Source organism: Scyliorhinus torazame, chromosome 10, assembly GCF_047496885.1.
Source record: "Scyliorhinus torazame isolate Kashiwa2021f chromosome 10, sScyTor2.1, whole genome shotgun sequence".
NCBI classification, from domain to species: domain Eukaryota; kingdom Metazoa; phylum Chordata; class Chondrichthyes; order Carcharhiniformes; family Scyliorhinidae; genus Scyliorhinus; species Scyliorhinus torazame.
The window spans coordinates 147,707,195-147,731,149 of record NC_092716.1 but is presented as its reverse complement, the minus strand read 5'-3'; the positions used below and the strand labels follow the sequence as shown (position 1 = coordinate 147,731,149).

The 23,955-nt window shown below is 54.5% G+C and overlaps 1 protein-coding gene across 5 annotated transcripts in view; it reads right to left on the bottom strand.

Annotated features, from left to right (window-relative positions):
- Positions 1 to 3,188: 3,188 nt before the first annotated feature.
- Positions 3,189 to 23,955, bottom strand: part of LOC140430961 (tetraspanin-18B-like) — a 322,769-nt gene continuing 302,002 nt past the window's right edge. For all 5 annotated transcript variants that reach the window (XM_072518804.1, XM_072518807.1, XM_072518808.1 and 2 more), the window contains 2 exons: positions 23,793 to 23,876; positions 3,189 to 3,897 (listed from right to left, as the gene is read on the bottom strand). In XM_072518804.1, the coding sequence (XP_072374905.1) occupies positions 3,853 to 3,897; positions 23,793 to 23,876 (129 nt within the window). In that variant the 3' untranslated portion in view covers positions 3,189 to 3,852. The remainder of the gene's footprint in view (positions 3,898 to 23,792; positions 23,877 to 23,955) is intronic.

The window sequence follows — 23,955 nt, the reverse complement described above, 5'->3', positions numbered from 1 at the left end:
TCTTCTAATTTCCTTTTTAAGTCCCCTCTTGCACATTCTAAATGCCTCGAGGGCTTCTGCTGTTTTGAGACCTCGATATTTGCCATAAGCCTCCCTTTTTCCCTTTATCTATTGCTGTATGTCCCTCGATATCCAGGGTTCACTAGATTTGTTGGTCACAATCTTTTTCTTGATTGGAACATGTTGGCCCTATACTCGCCCTATTTCCTCCTTGAATGTGTCCTTGAAAACAGCAGTGAGAGTGGTGCACAGTCTATACTGGGGGTGTGTGCAAGTGGGAATGACTGGCATGTGGTGGTAAAGTGGGACTTGGGGATGTAGTCAGTGTGACCGTCTCCAATTAACAGATCATACTGGGCTTTTGTACATTATTTTATTGTAAATATTCCACAAGGCCATCAAACAAAAACAATATTAAGAATAACTCCAGCTTTTCACACTCAAATACATTGTTTCATTATGGGTCCATTTCATTAATCCCCACCTCAACATTCCAATTATTACTGAACCCCATGTTATAGATTGAGATGCAGTTCGTGGGCGGGATTCTCCGAGCCCGTGGCGGGTCAGAGAATCGGCAGGGGGGCGCGGGAATCCCGCCACGCTGCTCCGACGGCGGGCTGCCGATTCTCCGGCGATCGGGGAATCGGCGGCAATCGCGGCGGCCGAGCCGGCGCGATGCCGGTCGGGGGCCGTTAAAAGCGGCCCCCGCGGCGATTCTCCCGCTTGACGGGCTGAGTGCCCGCCGAGTCCTGCCAGCGTCGTTCGCATGTAGCCACACCCGGCGGGACCTTGCCGATCTGGCTGCGTGGGCCGTCCTGGTGCGGGGGAGCCAACTCCAGGGGGCCTCCACGGTGGCCAGGCCCGCGATCGGGGGGAACCGATAGGCGGGCGCGCTCATTGCAGGGTGGGCCTATGTTCCTCTGCACCCTGTAGGGCTCCGCCATGCTGCCCAGGGGTCGGAGCGGTGACGGTGGCGTGCCTGCGTGGACCCACTCCGGCCTTGTAGGGCTGGCTTTCGGCGCCGGAGCAGCGCACAGCTTTCTGGCGCCATGCTAGCCCCCGAGGAAGGGGAGAATGACTAGGCCTGGAGGCCCGTTGGTGCCAGCGTCGCTCGTGCCGGTTTTGACGCCGGCGTCAACACTTAGCCGGGATTTCAGAGAATCCCGGCCCGTGTATTTTAAAAAAAAACTTGAGGATGAAATATAATTTAGGTTTGCACATTACTGAAGAAAAACAAGATTTCTGACATATTAGACTGTGCCTCACAAAGGACCAGAGTCTCAGACAGGACCCTCACCAGAATCACTGCCATTGGGATCCTCACCAGAATCACCCTCATCAGGACCCTCAACAGAATCGCTCCCATAAAAACCCTCACCACATTTCCCCCCACCGGGACCCTTGCCAAATCCCCCTCATCAGGACCTTCAGCAAAATCGTCCCCATCGTGACCCTCACAGATTCGTCTCAACAGGACCCCCATCAGAATCCCCCCCAATTAGAACCCCCCCCTCTCCCCCCCCCCCCCTCCCGCCCCCCATCAGGATCTTCACCAGAATTTATCCTCACCAGAATCATCCCCATCAGGATCCTCATCAGAATTCCCCCATTGGTACCCGCACCAGAATTATTCCTCACCAGAATTAATCTTCCCCAGAATCCCCCTTTCAGGACCCCCACCAGAATCCCCGATCAGGACCCTCACGAAAATCACCCCATCGGGACCCTCACCAGAATCGTCCCTATCAGGTCCCTCACCAGAAACGTCCCTCCACACTCCTCCTTCTCCTCCTGTCTTCCTCCTCTTCCTCCCCTTTCTTTCTCCTCCTCACTCTCCCAATCTCCTCCGCTCCACCCTCTCCGCCCTTCTATCCACCCCTCCTCCCTCCCTCTCTATTTCTATTTATCCACCCACCACAGAAGAGGAGAAGGGGACAGAGTCCTGGAATCTGATTGGATGCTTCAACCTCTCGTGCCTCATTCACAATCACTGCCTCCTCTGAGGAATTGGGGTCAGCAGGGAATTTCCAAGGATACGTGCAAGGATGCTTGTAAGGTAACAGGTCATAAAATGTATAGACCATGGATCCAACTTACACAAAACTCTCTCGGGTCAGGGATTGAGTAAAATATAGACAGAATTTGTAACACACTCCCCTCACCCACACAGCACCCACCCTGCAAAACACAGGGAGGTGGGGGTGTATTGGTATTGTTACTGGACGAATAATCTAGAGACTCAGGGTAATGCTCTGGGTAATGCCATCCTTACCTGGTCTGTAGAATCACTACAGTGCAGAAGGAGGCCATTCAGCCCATCTGGTCTGCACCAACCCTCTGAAAGAGCACCTGTCCTATTCCCATAATCCCACCTAACCTTTCGCACACTGAGGGGCAATTTATCATGGCCAATCTACCTAACCTGCACATCTTTGGGCTGTGGGAGGAAACCGGAGCACCCGGAGGAAACCCACACAGGCACGGGGAGAATGATCCACAGCAACTCTTAAAATGTCGTTGGAAATGGAAACATTCAGTTGAAGGGCAAAAAATGGTGGCCAAGACAGTAACACCCACATCCCCTAAAAGGATAAAAAAACTCACCCTGCAGACCCACCAAACAGCACACAGCCCACAACCTATAGCGCCAATCCTATAGCACCACAAACCTGCAACCCGCAGCCTATAGAACCTATCCTCTGGCATTCGAACCCTGAAACCCATACCCTACAGCATCCATTCTATAGGACCACAACCCATACCCTAAAGCACCCCGAGGATACACTCTCCCACCCCGAGGATACTCTGTCTGCCCCTCCCCCACCCCGAGGATACTCTGTCTGCCCCTCCCCCACCCCGAGGATACTCTGTCTGCCCCTCCCCCACCCCGAGGATACTCTGTCTGCCCCTCCTCCACCCCGAGGATACTCTGTCTGCCCCTCCCCCACCCCGAGGATACTCTGTCTGCCCCTCCCCCACCCCGAGGATACTCTGTCTGCCCCTCCTCCACCCCGAGGATACTCTGTCTGCCCCTCCCCCACCCCGAGGATACACTGTCTCCCCCAGCTCTCCCATTCCACGGATACACTGTCTCCCCCCCGCTCTCCCACCCCGAGGATACTCTGTCTCCCCCCGCTCTCCCATTCCCCGGATACACTGTCTCCCCCCGCTCTCCCACCCCGAGGATACACTGTCTCTCTACCCTCTCCTACCTCGAGGATACTGTGTCTGCTTCCTCCCCCACCCCAAGGATTCACTGTCTGTCCTCTCCCCCCAGATTGAGAGCACGTAAATTGATTCCCTAACTCGTCTAAATCAGTTGGTCAGTGGTGTTTGCGGGAGTGAGGAATTCACAGTGCGATTCTCTCTCTCTCCTTGCAACATTAGCTGTCCCCAGAGAATTACTTAATGTAAATACCTCAAAGTATAATTTATCCACATTGCACTCACAAAGCAGCATATGTACTGTATTCATTAAAGAGTCAGATGTCAGGAATTAATTCTGGAGGTACAATCCATTGTATTTTTTCTCATACATTAGAAGATTCACCATTATGAGTACATTCATTCAGCTACAAATCTGCATTGCTCCCTCCCCAGCTCCACTTCCCTCTCCCAACCGGGTTTGCAACCTCTGGTGATCTTCTCTGTCCTGTCTTCTGTCTCAGGTCCTGCTTTCAGCTCATAGTCTCACAAATAGATGATTGAAGTGTCCATTCCATTGAAGTGATCCACCCACAGATCCAGTTCCCACAGTTGTATCCAGGTGATTCCCTGTCTCTGTAAATATAAAACACCATAACACCCTCCAGGGTCTTTCTTGGCCAGAATGGGCCTTGGATATCACTTCTAAGCACGTTGGTACAGCCAGATCGCAGTGATCATCACACATAACTGGAAGAGAGAAAGAGAGAGGAGAAATCATTTATTTTTCCACCATCCCCTTGGTCACAGCACATAATGGAGGCTGTCACACCAATGCAGTACTGAGGGAGGACCACACTGTTGGTGGCGTCACCTTTCGGATCTAGCATTAACCTGGGCTCTCTCAGGTGGAAATGAAAGATCCTATTGCACTGTTTCGAAGAAGATCATAGGGAACTGGCCAATATTTATCCCTCGATCAATATCTTGCTGTGAAGTGCGTTCCAGTAGCCTGAGTTGGTAATTGGAACTGTATCAAATTTGCATCTTTATTTCTTTGTGAAATGCATTTTTAGAGGGTCTGCCACACCCAAGAGGTGAAGCTGCTCATGCTGTTACATTACAGTCTGTGAGTGGTTATGGGGGTTGGTCTGTGAGGAGCGATAGATCTTTAAAGATATAAAAGAGAACGAGGAATGCCAGTGGTCCAATTGGCACTAAACTGCCCTTACCTATTGCTCAATCCCAGCAGAGGACAGCAGAGTGTGTGCGTCTACATTAGCAGAGTTGAATCGGCTTACAGTCCAACAGCAGAAATACAAAATCAGCTTCGGTTAAGACCTTCAGGACAATATTATGAGGTTGGTCTCTATGGAGAACACAGAGCGGGATCACAAAATGTCATTTTTCTTTTTTTTGTGAACTTCCAGCTTTAAATTTGTCCTTCAAACAGACCCTGAATGTTGTTGGCACTGGGTGCAGGTGGGGCTGTCTGACTTCTTTCCTGGTTATAGTTTGAGTCAGTCATAGACAATCCCCATATAGATTTCTCTATCCTTCCCACCACCCAGTGCTGCTGGAGACAATGCAAACTTCCACCCATTCCGGTGAATGGTGGGAAGCCACTGGCAAAATCTAGAGGGACAATGATCGGTGGCTGGGGAAATGTTGGTGAGATCAGCATCATGACAATAGGGCGGTAGTAGACTCCAAAATTATATACAATACAGTACAACTGTACTTCATGGGGTTAGCTGACATGGGGATCGAAGGTCAGATCGCACAAGTAAGAGAAGATTATAACAAGCCTTGCAGTTGTGTGTGCTCATGTTCTAAAATGTCAATAATAAAGTTAGGGCACCTCCCTCAATGATCCTCGATGTGTTTGGCCCTCCTAGCTCTATCACTATGTCTTGGTGTTTTCCAGGATGAACTTCAGAGGTGGAGGCAGCCAGCTGCATAACTCGTCCCGTGGCCTTCGATGCCCTTGGCCGGCGTTCTCTGGGGCCGGAGGGCCTCGGCTCACTTGTCGGCGATACATGCACAGCCGTGCCACCCTGTCCCGTGTGCTGGCAGCAAGATGCGACCTCACCAGAGGGGTGGAACTTGGGGGAGCTGGTGGCCACCGTCGCCACTCCATGGGATGGGTCCGGCTTGGCATCCGGCACCCGTTCCTCATGACCGGTGCCCATAGGGCCCTGGGGTTCACCTTGGGACAGAGGGGCAGCTGGTTCAAGCCCTGGTGCCCCTGCACCATCTGGCTCTGCCAGCCCTGGCGGTTCCCCATGGTCCGCACCATTGTGTCGATGCCCTTGGCAATGCTCCTCAGTGACTGGGACATGCTCTGCAGCGTCTCGGTCATTCCCATCTGAAAGCGGGACATGTCCCTCAGACCCTCATCAAGGTCGGCCTGGTGCTGGGTCACATTCCCCAGCTAGTTGGACATTCTGCCAAGACCCTCAGCCATGGCTATTACCGACTGCGCAACGCCTTGGACACCTTCACTCATGGTGCCGAAATTGTGCACAAGGCTTTCCACTGCGGTCGCCACCCTAGCAGCGTTGTCCTAGGTGCCCCTCATTCCCTGCGCCATCCCCTGCGCCCCTAGCCTCTGGGACTCCTCCAAGCAGCTATGGATCTGCTGGAGTGATACTGACTTCTCCCTCTGAACGCCCAGGTTGGTCCCCATCGTCTCCATCAGCTCCAGGTAACCCACTTAAAGAGGCTCAGCATCAGGCTGGGACCCAGCTGGGTCCAGGGATCCAGCAAACCTCTGACCGCTGTCTCGCCTGAGGGTTCCTGCCTCCACAGGCTGTGACCCCGAAGCCTGACCACTAACATTTGCCACCAAGGTGCATGTATCGGCACTGGTGGGGGTGGGGATGACAGCTGTGCCGTCCTCAGAGCTCTCCTCTGAAGTATTCTCCTCGGAGTCAGGAGAGGGGGCTTCCTGGGATGGGCCAGCACCATCGGCTGGAGGACCTGCGGGGAATGGACATGTGGTCAGTGGGAGGGATGGGTCAGTCAGTAAGGCAGTCACTGCTCACGTCTGATATGTCCGTCGGGTGGAGCCCGGTGGTTACTCACCTCTGCGGCGCCTGCCAGCCTCCGCGTGGGTGACCGCTCTGTCCTATGCCACACCAGTCACCTCCAGGGCCCGCTCCTCAAAGGAGGTGAGGATTCTTATGCCTGGCAGCCCCCCCCTCTTCCCCCCACCAATCTGGGTCCTCTTCCACCAAGTATGGTAGAGTTTTTCCCGAGGAGACTCAGAGAGGGCATAGTTAGCCACACACGTGGTTCACAGTGGTGGGAGAGGGGGTGTGAAGGCGAGGTTGGGGATGGGTGAGAAGGGAGGGGGACGGAGGGCTGGGGGGTCGCACAGCAAGTTGTCGGGTGGATGCTCCCTTGCAGGGGGTGCAGGGAGCGGGGGTTTGGTGTCCAGTCACTCGTGCTCGGTGTAGGTCGTTGACCTTCTTCCTGCATTGCCGACCAGTCCTCTTGCCGCCACTTGATTCTAGGCAACACATGCTGCTTGTGGCTGACTCCCTGGAATCTTTGAGGGAACAGGACATCCCTCCTGGCTTCCACAGTGCCTAGCAGCCTCCCCAGGTCACCATCCCCGAATCTTGGGGCCAGTCTCCTGATCATCATTGTTGTGAGATGGCTGGGGTTGGCTGAGCAAGTGCAGCTGAAGTGCTGGTGAGTCTTCATTGGTGACGAGAAGCCCGTGAGGCTTTGTTAAGTGGACCAATTAATGTTGAATTGTGTTGCCGGCCTTGTGGCAATGCCGCTCGCTACCACACTTAGAAATTTTTCCAGAGAACTGCACCTTAAGTGTGGTAGCAAGCGATAATTGCCGGGAGTTTGGCATCTATTACCCCCTGGACCTGGGGCATCCCGACGATGGTGGAGAAACTTGCAGCCCGGGCAACTTGCTGGGCTTGGTCCATGTCAAACACGATGTAGTCTTCCACCTGGGCATACAGGGCATTCGTGACCTGCCGGATGCACCTGTGGGCTGTGGCTTTCGAGATGTCACACAGATCCCCACTCGAGTCCAGGAATGATCCCGAGGCGTCAACGTTCAGTACTGCAGTGACCTCGACGGCCACCAGGAGTTGTGTCCTCCTCCTCCACGTAATGGCATATCCGCGAGGACATGGCACAGATGTCGCACCATCTCCTTGTTGAGACGGAGCCTCCTGCAGCACGCGCTGCCTGTCATCTGCTCGAATGACCATCGATGCCTGTACACCCTGGGCTGTTGCGGTCCTTCCTTCTGGGTCCCTTCCTGGACTGATGGGTGGCAGGGTCCGAATGGTGTGGGGCGGGGTCCGGCAAATGGGCCGCTGTCACGAGCATCTGCAGACGTTGCTGCTCCGCCTTCTTCGGTGTCTGGCCGCATCACGCAGCAACAGCACCACTCGAGCAACCTCTGCGTCCAACATCCTTGCCATAGCGTTCAACATCAGTAAGGCATTGGGAGAGGGTGTTAGACTGACAAACAGCAGTGGCTCCCACCCCGGGACCCTCCAGTCCCCCACTGATCCCCCCACCCTTGCCCCTACCCACACAAGGCTGCAGCGGGCCCCCCTCACTGGACCCCAGATCCAGTACGCCGTGGCACTCACCCACCCGCCAGCCGTGGACATGTCCCCCGCAGCTGTGTGCCATCCCCCAGGTGTTTGGATGTTGGCTGCTGCTTGTGTGGTGTTGCCTCCGCAATGTTCAGGCACAGTGTCCAGGCATCATGGTCTGATTGGGATGCCAGGCAATGATTTCCACATGCTACATAGTCCACCCACCTCGGGTATCCACTTGGAATGCGTGCAGTGCTTACTTAACCATGATTACCAATTCTCTATAAGCTATAGCCTTCAGCTGCATGGCCAGAGGCCTCGGCAGTTGGTGGGGGTTATGGGTGGTCAGCGGGGCAGACGGGCAGGGACAAGGGCTGCCCCCGGAACGGGTACACATAATCCAGGGGTTGGCATGATGGTGCCTTGAGCAGTTGCCTCCTGATTGCCCCCCCAGTGTCTCCCCCCAGCCTCACCTGGTGCTCCCCCCCAACTGTGGGTCCCCCACCCCCCGCCGAGCACTAGGGCAGCAAGCCCAGCGCCCCCAGGCTCTTTGGATGTGGGGTGGCTCCTGTTAATTATACGGAAATAGGTCATAAGTGGTGATAATTGGTTTCTCACCACATCTCGCCAATGGGAGCCGGCCGGTTGCATCAAAAACTGTTTGGCGCCTGGCGCAGTTCTCGTTTTTGGCCTCTCCTGCTATTCACCGGCCTCGTTACGCTTGAGCGAGAGAGTAACGAGGCTGGAGAATCGCGCCCGAAGTCTGAATTGACCAGGAGGCTGTGATTGGATAAATCCCAAAAACTGAGCTCACAGAGGTCAGGAGAAACAGGGCCTGTAATGAAATAGAAACAGTTTAACAGGTCATAGAATCATAGAATTTACAGTGCAGAAGGAGGCCATTCGGCCCATCGAGTCTGCACCGGCTCTTGGAAAGAGCACCCTACCCAAACCCACACCCCCACCCCCACACTATCCCCATAACCCAGTAACCCCACCCAACACGAAGGGCAATTTAGGACACTAAGGGCAATTTATCATGGCCAATCCACCTAACCTGCACATCTTTGGACTGTGGGAGGAAACTGGAGCATCCGGAGGAAACCCACGCACACACGGGGAGAACGTGCAGACTCCACACAGACAGTGACCCAAGCCGGGAATCGAACCTGGGACACTAGCACTGTGAAGCAATTGAGCTAACCACTATGCTACCGTGCTGCCCATGATGACCATGAAACCATTGTTGACTGTTGTAAAAACCCATCTGGTCCACTAATGTCTTTTAGGGAATGTAGGATTAGGTAGATAACAGACTGTAGGTATGTAGGATTAGGTAGGTAACAGACCGTAGGTATGTAGGAATAGGTAGGTAACAGACCGTAGGTATGTAGGATTAGGTAGGTAACAGACTGTAGGTATGTAGGATTAGATAGGTAACAGACTGTAGGTATGTAGGATTAGGGAGATAACAGACAAAGTAAAAATTAGCTTAAATTACAGTTTGAAAGGAGGACATTGGCCACAAGTTCAAACTGTACCAAAGGTAAATTGAAGATTACTACCAAAAAATTGCCATCAATGTAAGGAATAGACTTTAAGATACAGTCCTGGGAGGAAACATTGCAACTGCTCCAGGGCAATTGGATACAGCCGGGGGAATGTTAAGAACTTTCTGGACGAGAGATAGGGTATGTGGCCATCCTGATCTGTAATCCTGAAAATTAACATTTTACACAGGACCAGTCGAGTCTCAGCTTAATACAAGACTCATGCATATTACTCACACTAAGGAATCTCAGGTTAAAGAATAGAATGGTATACCACAGAAAGAGGCCATTTGACCCATCAAATCCATGCCAGCTCTTTTGAAGAGTAATCCAGTTAATCCCATTCTCCAATTCTTTCCCTTATTCCTGAATTTAGTTTCCTTTAAATATTTATAAAATTTATTTTAGACGTTTATGATTGGATCTCCATCACAATTCAGCATGGTGTCTGTGTAGAGTTAGCCCTTTCTCACCGTGTCGGCACGGGCATGGGTTTCCTCCAGGTGTCCGGTTTCCTCCCACAGTCCAAAGATGTGCAGCTTAGATGGATTGACCAAGCCAAATTGCCCCTTAGTGTACAGGGATGTGCAGGATAGGTGAGGTTATGGGGAAAGGGTAGGGGAGTGGGCCTAGGTTACGGTGCTCCTTCAGAGGGTCGGTGCAGACTCGATGGACCGAATTGCCTCCTATTGCACTGTAGGGATTCTATGGATTCTACAAAGCAGTACATTTCAAATTCTAAATTCTTGTTCCTTCAAAATAGTTTTCCTCGAGTTATTTTGCGAACCACTTTAGCCTGTGTCCTCTGGTCATTGACACTCCAGCCTTCGGCAAATGTTTCTCCTTATTCACTCAATATGAAAATTTGGGGATTTAAAAAACCTCTTTCAAATCTCCTGTTAGTGTCCTCTCCTCTGAACAATCCCAGCTCCTCCAGACAATTCACACAACAATTATTCCTCAGCCATAAGTCCATTTGAATAAGTCTCTCCAAAGCCTTCACCTCCTTCTTCCAGGGATGTTGCCCAGAATTGGATGCAACATAGATTGGGGGCGGATGTTTGAGGGCAAATCAACATCTGACATGTGGGAGGCTTTCAAGTGGCAGTTGAAAGGAATTCAGGACCGGCATGTTCCTGTGAGGAAGAAGGATAAATACGGCAATTTTCGGGAACCTTGGATGACGAGAGATATTGTAGGCCTCGTCAAAAAGAAAAAGGAGGCATTTGTCAGGGCTAAAAGGCTGGGAACAGACGAAGCCTGCGAGGAATATAAGGAAAGTAGGAAGGAGCTTAAGCAAGGAGTCAGGAGGGCTAGAAGGGGTCACGAAAAGTCATTGGCAAATAGGGTTAAGGAAATCAGTGATCAGTGCTGGGACCTTTGCTCTTTGCAGTATATATAAATGATTTGGAGGAAAATGTAACTGGTCTGATTAGTAAGTTTGCAGACGACACAAAGGTTGGTGGAATTGCGGATAGCGATGAAGACTGTCGGAGGATACAGCAGGATTTAGATTGTTTGGAGACTTGGGCGGAGAGATGGCAGATGGAGTTTAATCCGGACAAATGTGAGGTAATGCATTTTGGAAGGTCTAATGCAGGTAGGGAATATACAGTGAATGGTAGAACCCTCAAGAGTATTGAAAGTCAAAGAGATCAAGGAGTACAGGTCCACAGGTCATTGAAAGGGGCAACACAGGTGGAGAAGGTAGTCAAGAAGGCATACGGCATGCTTGCCTTCATTGGCCGGGGCATTGAGTATAAGAATTGGCAAGTCATGTTGCAGCTGTATAGAACCTTAGTTAGGCCACACTTGAAGTATAGTGTTCAATTCTGGTCGCCACACTACCAGAAGGATGTGGAGGCTTTAGAGAGGGTGCAGAAGAGATTTACCAGAATGTTGCCTGGTATGGAGGGCATTAGCTATGAGGAGCGGTTGAAGAAACTCGGTTTGTTCTCACTGGAACAAAGGAGGTTGAGGGGAGACCTGATAGAGGTATACAAAATTATGAGGGGCATAGACAGAGTGGATAGTCAGAGGCTTTTCCCCAGGGTAGAGGGGTCAATTACTAGGGGGCATAGGTTTAAGGTGAGAGGGGCAAGGTTTAGAGTAGATGTACGAGGCAAGTTTTTTACGCAGAGGGTAGTGGGTGCCTGGAACTCGCTACCGGAGGAGGTGGTGGAAGCAGGGACGATAGTGATATTTGAGGGGCATCTTGACAAATACATGAATAGGATGGGAATAGAGGGATACGGACCCAGGAAGTGTAGAAGATTGTAGTTTAGTCGGGCAGCATGGTCGGCACGGGCTTGGAGGGCCGAAGGGCCTGTTCCTGTGCTGTACATTTCTTTGTTCTTTGTTTTGTTGTTAATATAGTTGGAAGCCAAACCAGAATTCTACAAAGGTCTAGTGTAACCTCCTGGCTTTTGTACTCTGTGCCACCATAGGTAAAGCAGCCCATTGTAAAATTTGGTAATAGTATAACATTTCTCGGAGTTTTGTATAGTAATATTGGGCGGGATTCTCCGTAGCCTGATGCTGAAATCATGGGCGTCATTCTCCGACCGCCCAGAGATAGAGGGGGGAAATCAAAGACAAACATCAGAGATTGATTGGTCACATTCAGATGGGAGGAATATGGGAAAAGGAGTAGGCCGTTCAGGACATTGAGCCTGTTCTACCATTCAATACAATCATAGCTGATTGGACACTTCATGGGCGTCATTCTCCGACCCCCCAGAGGGTCGGAGAATGGCCGTTGGCCGCCGTGAATCCCGCCCCCGCCGAAGTATCCGAAGGGAGAAAAGTCGGCGGGGCGTTAATGGCGCCGCTGCCGCGGAGAATGTCACGGGTCTGCGCAAGTCAGCCGATTTTCGGCCTGCCGATATTCTCCCTTCCGGATGGGCCGAAGTCCCGTCGACGTGATGACCGTTCACGTCGATGTGAATCAAACCTCCTTTTCATCGGCGTGACCCGGTGCTCCAGGCTCACGCCGACCAGCGTGGAGGTGAGTGACGGCCTGGGGGGTTGGCTCTGGGCAGGAAATGGCGTGGCCGCAGTCTGATTGCGTGAGGAGAGGTGTGTCTCGGGTTGTGTTTGTGTGTGTGCGGCGGGGGGGGGGGGGTGGTTAGAGTAGGCTGGGCTCCGGGGGAGTGCCGGGAGGGGGTCCATGCCGGGGTGGAGGTTGCGGGGGGGGGGTCCGTGCCGGGGTGGAGGTTGGGGATTGGGGGGGGTCCGTGCTGGGGTGGAGGTTGGGGGGGTCCGTGCTGGGGTGGAGGTTGGGGGGATCCGTGCCGTGCCGGGGTGGAGGTTGGGGGGGTCCGTGCCTTGTCGGGGTGGAGGTTGGGGGGGGGTCCGTGCTGGGGTGGAGGTTGGGGGGGGGGGTCCGTGCTGGGGTGGAGGTTGGGGGGGGTCCGTGCTGGGGTGGAGGTTGGGGGGGGGGTCCGTGATGGGGTGGAGGTTGGGGGGGGTCCGTGCTGGGGTGGAGGTTGGGGGGGTCCGTGCCGGGGTGGAGGTTGGGGGGGGGTCCGTGCTGGGGTGGAGGTTGGGGGGGGGGGTCCGTGCCGAGGAGGGGGATGGGAGGGCAAGTGAGTTGGTCCACCTGGCCAGCTGCCAGCCTCCAACAGTTGGACCCATGCGGTCCATGCCACCTGGCTGGGGGGAGGAGGGGATATGGGCAATGATCACATGTCGTCGTTCCCCTCCCCCCCACTAGGCCGTCATGTTTTCAGATCATCCAGCGATGTTGGCCGCCGTGGTGGCAGCCGCTCATGTCTATGTTACCCTGGATGAGGAGGAGGAGGAGGAGGAGGAGCGTGCCAGAGAGGCGGCGCAGGCTGCCGCAGAGGGGCAGGCGGCAGCCGCCCAGGCTGGAGGGACACCTGACAGGACGAGGAGGGGGAGGAGGACGTCGCGGCCCCACGGCAATGGAGGCACCCGAGGGCGCCCCGTGTGTACCGGCCCCGGCAGTCATACCATGACCTCACGGACCGGGAATGCAGGAGGAGACTCCGGATGAGCCGGGAAACCGTGGCACACATCTGCCACCTGCTGGCACACCTGTCACCGCGTGGCACTGGCGGGGGACACCCTCTCCCCGTGTCCGTCAAGGTTACGGTGGCCCTGAACTTTTATGCAACGGGGTCATTCCAGGCACCGAGTGGGGACCTGTCCGGCATATCGCAGACATCGGTGCATCGGTGCATCTGGGCAGTGACAGATGCCCTATATGCCATGGCGCACCGCTACATCCGCTTCCCCGTGGACCGGGCCAGCCAAGATGCCCGGGCCGTGGGCTTCTCTTCCGTTGCCGGGTTCCCCATGGTCCAGGGCGCGATCGATGGGATGCACGTCGCCGTGCGGCCACCTGCAGATAACAGGGCCGTGTTCACTAATAGGAAGGGGACCTATTCGATGAACGTACAGGTGGTCTGCGACTACCGCATGATGATCCTGCACGTCTGTGCCCGTCACCCAGGCAGTGTACACAACTCATTCGTGTTGTCGCGGTCATCCATCCCCGGCATGTACGAGGGACGCCATCCCCGGCTGAGGGGCTGGTTGCTGGGCGGCAGGGGCTACCCATTGCGATCGTGGCTGATGACGCCTATACGGAGGCCACGCAATGAGGCGGAGAACCGCTACAATGATGCCCATGTAGCGACAAGGGGAGTGATCGAGAGGTGCTTTGGCGTGCTGAAGATGCGTTTCAGGTGCCTGGACCTCTCTGGGGGCGCCCTCCAGTATCGGTCAGATAGGGTCGGCCGCATCATTGTGGTGTGCTGCGTCCTGCACAACATAGCCCAGCAGAGGGGCGATGTGCCACAGGCAGAGGAGGGCGGAGTGGAGGAGCAGCAGGAAGAGGCCCAGTCCTCCCCAGATGAGGGGGATGGGGGCAATGGTCAGCGCAGACGGGGTAGACACAGGCGGGTGGCTGTCCACCATTACCGGCTGGCCCAGCGGGCACGGGACAGACTGATAGACGCCCGCTTCACTGACTAGATGGGCGTGGGAATCGGGTAGTATGGCCACAGACCGCACACCATGGCAATAGCCGACCACCCACACCCCCCACCCATCCACCCACCCAGCACCCTCACCCCCCTCCCCAACCCCACCCACCCCACCTGCATGCACACCACCCCCCCCCCCCCCCCATTGCCGATCCACCGGCGGCACAACGGGCCGGGCTCACACAGTTGCGGGTGGACGCGTGTCTATCGCAGGCCATGGAGGATGATGACAACCCGCCCTGCGATGAGCTCCTGGCTCTACATCGTTGGACTATGTCTGACCCATGGCCACAGTACCATCATCCACCCGGACCATCCCTGCATGCGGCTGTGACACAGCAGCGCACGGTCCCGTCCTCTGCCCGGGGGATGTTGATGGCGGCCCGGGGGAAGGGGGCAGACTCACCTGGGGCTGAGGTAAGACCACCCCTCACACACACACTTGCGCTCAACGTACATGACACCCCCGCACACTTTGGACAGAGCACAAAGCCAGCTTCGGTAGGTGTAACATTGACTTTAATAACCAAAGGAGTTCATGCACGTGCCCTAGCCCCTAAAACTCATCTGTGCCCTGCACCCGTGCCAACTTACTCAGTGTCTAATTGTTTGGCCTTACGGGCCCTTTGACTACGTCTACGTGGTTCCCCAGATGGTACAGCAGAACTGGAGGTGGACTCCTGTGATTGCTGCCCTCTGACACTGGATCCCTTTGGCGGCCGTTTCCTGGGGCGTCCTGGCCTAGATGGGCCAGGCTGCGGCCCGGGCGACTGGGATGGCGAGCTGCCAGCCTGTCCTGCCCGTTGCCCACCCGATGCACCTGGGACGGAAGGGGGGGAGTCCGAGGTGTCGCGGTGTACCGGGACCTCCCCTACAGAGGGAGCCGGGACGGACCACACCACCTCCTCCTCCCTCGGGGTGCCCGATGGCCCCCAGGCCTCTACATGGGTGGGGGATGCGAACGGACTGGCCATCCGACGCCCCCCCGACATCTGGCGCTGCCAGTCCTGGAGGCCCGTGCTGGTATCGACAGGGGTCTGCAGGTTTGCAGCCATGGAGCCCAGGGTGTTGGCAAACCCTGTCTGTGACAGTGCGACGCCGGCTCGCACATGGCCACTGGCGCCGATGCCCTCAGCGATGGCCTGCAGAGACTGGGCCATGGCCTGCTGAGACTGGGCCATGGCCTGCTGAGACTGGGCCATGGCCTGCAGAGACTGGGCTATGGCGTTGAGCGCCTCTGCCATCTGGCGCTGGCACTGGCTCATGGCCTCCTGTGAGAGGGCAGCAATTTCCTGGGCCACAGACGCCGCCTGCACGGAAGGCCACAGGCCTCGCAAACCGTTCCCCATGTCTGACACCGTCGCACCCACTGCCTCCACCGCGGACGCCACCCGTGCGGTGTCAGCCTGGGTGGCACGCATGACCGGCACCACTCCCAGCTCCTGGACGCGGGTGGACTCCTCCACCTGCGACCGCAGCCGCCGCAAGCCGCCCGTCACCCTCTTCGCTCGTCTCCGGGTCGGTGGTTGCATCGGATCTATGTGTGGGTGTGGTAACTGCAGGAACCCGGGATCCAGCTGGGCGGCAGATGTTCGCTTGGGCTGGGCTGCCCTCCGACCGCCCGGTCCCTCTGCTGCTCCTACCTCCACCTGCTGTACCGGGACGGCTGTGTTGTGCGCACCAGTGAGTGTACCAGACGCCTCATCACTAAAGTTCCCAACCGTGTTGAGTGTTTCTGCGATGGTGGAGGGTGTTGGTGACAGCAGTGGCGTTGTGTCGTGCTCTTCGTCCCACTCTGAGTCCATGGCACTTTGGGGTGGGGGTTCGTCTCCACCCATCCACTCTGACTCACTGTCCGGTATTTTGTCTTCCTGGGTAGTGCTGTCCCGGGTAGGGGTGTCCTGGGTAGTGCTGTCCCGGGTAGGGGTGTCCTGGGTAGTGGTGTCCTGGGTAGTGGTGTCCTGGCTCGGATGTGACGGGGGCCTGTGGCTGCCCCCCTCATCGCTGGGTGGTCGCTCCCGCACGTGACGGGGGTGTCGTCTCCCTGTTGCTCCAGGTCTCTCCGTCTCCCGTGGTGTGCGAGGGGCATCCTGCGGGCGTCACATGCTGGAGGGTCCGGGTCTCTCCGTCTCCTGTGGTCTCCGAGGGGCATCCTGCGGGCGTCGCATGCTGGAGGGTGCGGGTCTCTCCGTCTCCTGTGGTCTCCGAGGGGCATCCTGCGGGCGTCGCATGCTGGAGGGTGCGGGTCTCTCCGTCTCCTGTGGTCTCCGAGGGGCATCCTGCGGGCGGTCTGCATCTGCGGGGATGGGTGCCTGGACGTTTGGTCCTGCGATACACAATGAAACATGCATGGTTAGACATCAGGCAGTGATCAGGTGATACGGGGGAGGGGGATATAGGGGAGGGGGGATATGGGGACGGGCTGTCGGTGGCTCACTCGCTAGTACGCCCCCGACCTCTGCATCAGCAACCTCCCGGTCCTCAGGTCCGCCAGCCAGTTCCAGGGCCCTTTCCTCGTGTACGGTCAGTGGCCTCTCATCAGCGGGCCCTCCTCCAGTCCTCACATGCTCCCTATTGTTGTGTGCGCTTCTCCTTGCGGGGGGGGGGGGGGTGGTGGTAGGGGTAAAAGGCAACACTGTTAGGCAGGCAAATGAATACACGCCATCGTTTGCGCGTGCATTGCAGAGGTTAAGGTTAGGGCTGTATTCACTTGGGGATATGGGGGAGGGGGGGATATGGGGGAGGGGGGGATATGGGGGGGGATATGGGGGATATGGGGGAGGGGGGATATGGGGGATATGGGGGAGGGGGGATATGGGGGAGGGGGGATATGGGGGAGGGGGGATATGGGGAGGGGGGATATGGGGGAGGGGGTATGTGGGGGAGGGAGGATATGGGGGAGGGGGGATATGGGGGTTATGGGGGAGGGGGGATATGGGGAGGGGGGATATGGGGGAGGGGGGATATGGGGAGGGGGGATATGGGGAGGGGGGATATGGGGGATATGGGGGAGGGGGGATATGGGGGAGGGGGGATATGGGGGAGGGGGGATATGGGGGAGGGGGGATATGGGGATATGGGGGAGGGGGGGATATGGGGGAGGGGGGGATATGGGGAGGGGTGATATGGGGGAGGGGGGGATATGGGGGAGGGGGGATATGGGGGATATGGGGGAGGGGGGATATGGGGGAGGGGGGATATGGGGGATATGGGGGGGGATATGGGGGAGGGGGGATATGGGGGAGGGGGGATATGGAGCTGGGGGGATATGGGGGGGATATGGGGAGGGGGGATATGGGGGAGGGGGGATATGGGGGAGGGGGGATATGGGGGATATGGGGGAGGGGGGATATGGTGGAGGGGGGGATATGGGGAGGGCGATATGGGGGAGGGGGGATATGGGGGAGGGGGGATATGGGGAGGGGGGATATGGGGGAGGGGGGATATGGGGGAGGGGGGATATGGGGGAGGGGGGATATGGGGGATATGGGGGAGGGGGGATATGGGGGAGGGGGGATATGGGGGAGGGAGGATATGGGGGAGGGGGGATATGGGGGATATGGGGAGGGGGGATATGGGGGAGGGGGATATGGGGGATATGTGGAAGGGTGGATATGGGGGATATTGGGGAGGCTCACCCTGCCTGTTGTTCACCTTCTTATGGCACTGGGTGCCTGTCCGTGGTGTCAGGGCCACAGCGGTGATGGCCTCTGCCACTTCCCTCCACAGACGCCGGCTGTGGCGTGGGGCAACTCTGCGGCCGTACCCGGGATACAGGGCGTCCCTCCTCTGCTCCACCGCGTCCAGGAGCGCCTCCACATCGTGTGATTCGAACCTCGGGGCTGAGTGACGGCCAGCCATCCAGTCGGGTGTTGCGGTCGGGTGTTCCGGTCGGGTGGGGGGGAGCAGCGCGGCCTTATGAGCCGTCACGCCGTGCAGCGCGTATGACGCTGCCCGGCGTGAACCACTGCGCAAGCGCGGATCCCGTTACGTCGCTGCTAGCCCATTTCGGGCCGGAGGCTATCGACCCATTTTTCCGACGTGACGCAAGTCGGATTTGCGCCGTTTTCTGCGCCGATCGGTGGACTTTCCGCCGATAACGGAGAAGTTCGCCCCATGTTCGGTGATCAGGCGGAGAATGGGCTCCGACACCGAAATCGGGGCCGGCGCCGGTTTGATGCCAGTCAGCCATGCTCTGCCTCCTCTGAAATGGTGTCACCGAGACGCACGTCGCGCAGTCGCAATGCCGTTGCCACCTGATCGGCCAGCCCACCCGCGATGCTCCATCCCCGATGGGCCGAATTCCCGATGGAACAGGCCATGTGTGGTCCCACAAATCATGAACCCGGCGTGCCGGATGTGGATTGTGTCGAGCGCTGCCACACCAGGATTCTGCGAGGGCTGGGGGAACTGGTGGGGGGTGACCAGGGGGTGGACTCTAGGGTTGGGTCCACGCACGGCTGGTGCCATATTGTTCGGCGTGACCGCTGCAGGTCGTCAGCTGTGCACTTGTGCGGCCTGGGATCCGGCCTTTCTCTGGCTGTTCTCGGCATGGGAGGCGGATGTTTCGGTCGGCGCTGGTGCTAGCCCCTCACTGATGCCAGAATACGTGAGAGGTTTGCGCCAATTTTTCGGGCGTAAAAGACCACACAATCTGGCACCGGCATGTAGCCGTTGAAACAGAGAATCAGCCCAATGTTTCTGAACTTTTAAGATAGCCATTTTTAAAATGGTAAGAGGAATTTCTGTTTGACAATTAACAGTCAAGGTAGCTGGGAAACAGCAAAGAAGTTGTTAGTGAGGATATAAAAAATGAAAAATGAAATGAAAATCGCTTATTGTCACAAGTAGGCTTCAAATGAAGTCACTGTGCTCCTTTGAGTCTTGAGCTGAAACTGCCTATATGGCCAAAATATGAGTAGGTGTTTATTTTTAAACAAGTCTGAAGAAATGTCTAAAAGCTTGTGAACTTAAGATGATATTGTGTTTAAATTAACCATGTATTGCTTTAATTGATCTGTACCAGAGAGGGAACCTTCATTCTCTGATATAAAGATCGGAAGTAGTCTTAACTGTTTATTGTAATAACTTTAATGTGGATCTTTGATTAAGTTATGTCAACAAGAGATGCCTTTATTCATAGTTTCTCTGTATCTAGAAGGAAATGTGCATTTGTTTGTGATGCAGAATGTAAACTTCTGGGGCGGGATTCTCCGTTTCTGAGACTAAGGGCAGGATTCTCGGCTTGCCAACACCAAAATCGTGAAACGCGATTAGGCGGAGAATAGCTTCCGACTCCAAAATCGGGGTAGGTGCTGGTTTGAATCCAAATCGGGATGCTCCGCCACCCCGAAAATGGCATAAATGCGCCGTTTGTCATGCGGGGTCAAAGTACAGTAGGCACATCATTACCGGGCCTGAGACCTTATTTTCTGGGGCCTCTGAGATCCATCACCTTCATGGGCCGAGTTCCCGATGGCGTGGTTCACTTGTGGTCTCAAAAATCGTGAACCTGGCGCCGTGGCTGCTGAGCGAGAGAGAGGCGGTAAGAAATGGCGTGGAGTAACTGCGGGCTGCCGGCTCGGACACCGGCCGAGCTGGCTGTGGTGGGGTGCCCCCTGCCAGGGACGGAGGAGGAGAGGGGTAGGGAGGGGGGATGGAGGACAGGCCGAGCAGCCAGGGTACCATCCCACAGGACTGGGGCGGTGCCCAGGCACCGACCACCATTACGGCGGCCATGTTGCTGCGCACCCACTGATCACCCACCTCAGCCCCATAACCCTTGACTCTTTTGCCTGACAAATATCTGTTGAAATCTACCTTGATTAAATTTAATTATCCAGCCTCCACTCAAAGAAAATTACAGCACAGGAACAGGCCCTTCGGCCCTCCCAGTCTGCGCCGATCCAGATCCTTTATCTAAACCTGTCACCTATTTTCCAAGGATCTACTTCCTTCTGTTCCCCGCCATTTCATATATCTGTCTAGATGCATCTTAAATGATGCTATTGTGCCCGCCTCTACCACCTCCGCTGGCAAAGCGTTCCAGGCACCCACCACCCTCTGCGTAAAATACTTTCCACGCACAGCTCCCTTAAACTTTCCCCCTCTCACCTTGAAGTCGTGACCCCTTGTAATTGACACCCCCACTCTTGGAAAAAGCTTGTTGCTATCCACCCTGTCCATACCTCTCAGAATTTTGTAGACCTCAATCAGGTCCCCCTTCAACCTCCGTCTTTCCAACGAAAATAATCCTAATCTACTCAACCTTTCTTCATAGCTAGCACCCTCCATACCAGGTAACATCCTAGTGAACCTCCTCTGCACCCTCTCTAAAGCATCCACATCCTTCTGGTAATTAGGCAACCAGAACTGCACGCAGTATTCCAAATGTGGCCTAACCAAAGTCCTATACAACTGTAACATGACCTGCCGACTCTTGTACTCAATACCCCGTCCGATGAAGGCAAGCATGCTGTATGCCTTCTTGACCACTCTATCGACCTGCATTGCCACCTTCAGGGTACAATGGACCTGAACTCCCAGATCTCCCTGTATATCAATTTTCCCCAGGACTCTTCCATTGACCGTATAGTCCGCTCTTGAATTAGATCTTCCGAAATGCATCACCTCGCATTTGCCTGGATTGAACTCCATCTGCCATTTCTCTGCCAAACTCTCCAATCTATTTATATTTTGCTGTATTCTCTGATAGTCCTCTTCGCTATCTGCAACTCCACCAATCTTAGTATCATCTGAAAACTTGCTAATCAAACCACCTATACCTTCATCCAGATCCTTTATGTATATCACAAACAACAGTGGTCCGAGCACGGATCCCTGTGGAACACCACTAGTCACCTTTCTCCATTTTGAGACACTCCCTTCCACCACTACTCTCTGTCTCCTGTTGCCCAGCCAGTTCTTTATCTTATATGTTTCTGTGAGGTCATCTCTCATTATTCTTCAACTCCAATGGGTATAGGCTGAACCAGCTCAACTTTCCTTCCTAAAATAAGCCCTTCATCCCAGGAATGAGTCCAAATAACCTTCTGGCTGTGGGGTTTGCATTGTTAATTGTATATTAATTGTGTTTAATCATGTGTGTGTGGTGGATCTTAACTGGGGATTCACTTGTACCCCTATGAGTAGATACAGACTGAAATTGTGATCTTGGGGTTAGGAGGTACATGATTTCACTTTTGGAGCTGTGACTGGGAGAAGCAGAGAGCAGTGAAGGAACCTAAATTATATAAAAACTAACCTCCGGGATTCTGAGGCCTTCATTTCAGAAGCTGTGACCAGGAGAAGCAGAGAGCAATGTGGGAAGGTGAGTGATTTCTAAACTTACCTTCGGGATTCTGAGGACCTCGCTTCGGGATCTGTGACCTGGAGGTACTCAGAGAGCAGTGTGGGAAGGTGAGTGATATAAAAACTTACCTCTGGGATTCTGAGGCCTTCACTTCGGGAGCTGTGAGCGGGAGAAACCCAGAGAGCAGTGTGGGAAGGTGGTCATTTCGACTGATACTGTCATGGACAGATGCAGCTGCAGCAGGCAAATTGGTGAGGATGAGGTCAAGTATGTTTTTCCCTCTTATTGTTTCCCTCACCACCTGCTGCAGTCCCAGTCTGGCAGCTATGACCTTTAGGACCCGTCCAACTCGGTCTGTGGTCGTACTACTGAGCCACTCTTGGTGATGGATATTGAAGTCCCCCACCCTGAGTATATTCTGCACCCTTGCTATCCGTGATGTTTCCTCTAAGTGGAGTTCAACGTGGAGGAGTAGTGATTCATCAGCTGATGGTGGCCAGTGCCTGGTAATCAGCAGGAGGTTTCCTTGCCCATGTTTAACCTGAAGCCAAGAGGCTTCATGGGGTCCAGAGTCGATGTTGAGGACTCCCAGGTCAACTCCCTCCCGACTGTACATCACTGTGCCACCATCTCTGCTGGGTCTGTCCCGCCGGTGAAACAGGACAGACCCAGGGATGGTGATAGTGGTGTCGGGGACATTGTCTGTAAGGTATGTTTCTGTGAGTATGATTATGTCTGGCTGTTGCTTAACTAGTCTGTGAGACAGATCCCCCAACTTTGGCACAAGTCCCCAGATGTTAGAAAGGAGGACTTTGCAGGGTGGGCAGGGCTGGGTTTGCCCCTGTCGTTTCCGGTGCCTGGTTCAATGCCGGGTAGTCTGTCCGGTTTCATTCCATTTTTTGTGTTTCTGTAGCGTTGAATACAACTGAGTGGCTCGCTAGGCCATTTCAAAGGGCATTTAAGAGTCAACCACGTTGTTGTGGGTCTGGAGTCACATGTAGACCAGGCCAGGTAAGGATGGCAGAATTCCTTCCTAAAAGACATTAGTGGACCAGATGGGTTTTTACAACAATCAACAATGGTTTCATGGTCATCATGGGCAGCACGGCAGCATAGTGGTTAGCACAATTGCTTCACAGCTCCAGGGTCCCAGGTTTGATTCCCAGCTTGGGTCACTGTCTGTGCGGAGTCTGCACGTTCTCCCCGTGTGTGCCTGGGTTTCCTCCGGGTGCTCCGTTTTCCTCCCACAGTCCAAAGATGTGCAGGTTAGGTGGATTGGCCATGATAAATTGCCCCTTAGTGTCCAAAATTACCCTTAGTGTTGGGTGGGGTTACTTGGTTACGGGGATAGGGTGGAGGCGTGGGCTTGAGTAGGGTGCTCTTTCCAAGAGCCGATGCAGATCGACAGGTCGAATGGCCTCATTCTACACTGTAAATTCTATGATTAGGCTTTTAATTCCAGATATTTTATTGAGTTTAAATTCGATCACCTGCCGTGGTGGGATTCGAACCCGGGTCCCCAGAGCATTATCCTAGGTTTCTGGATTACTAGTCCAGCGACAATACCACTATGCCACCGCCTCCCCATTAAAAGGTCTGGAGGTGGATAAATCACCTGAACCGGATGGACTACACCTCAAGGTTCTAAAAGAGATAGCTGAGGAGATTGTGGAGATTGTGGAGATTGTGGTGATCTTTCAGGAATCACTGGAGGCAGGAGGGTCCCAGAGGACTGGAAAGTGGCTAATGTAACACCCCTGTTTACGAAGGGAGGGAAGCAGAAGACGGGAAATTATAGGCCGGTTAGCCTGACTTCGGTCATTGGTAAGATTTTAGAGTCCATTATTAAAGATGAGATTGCTGAGTACTTGGAAATTCATGATAAAATAGGACTGAGTCAGCACAGCTTCGTCAAAGGGAGGTCAAATCCTTGGGTATCAGGTGACTAATACAGGACTTGTCATATTCCACAGGATTAAGGAAATTACAAGAGGACTCATATCTCAGTACATGACTCAGCAAAAGTGCAGGACTAGGGGAGTCTCAGTCTTATATAGGACTCAGGAACACATATGGTTTGCATGGAGGGAGGACATGAGAGATGGAGATGGTTGGATATTTCTGATGGATTTGCATGTCTTCAGTCTTCATATATTTTATGGAATATTTTTGTGATTAATGAAAGGATTACCTCAATGATTAAAATCAAAATATTCAGTGCTCCAATCCCATGAAGAAAAATCTCCACTTTGTCTACAATTAGTTCGAAGCAACCCTGTGTGAGAGATAGAAAAAGACAGAAAATGTTTTTATACTGTAATTATTACAAATGAGGATACATTCCACCTCTGGCT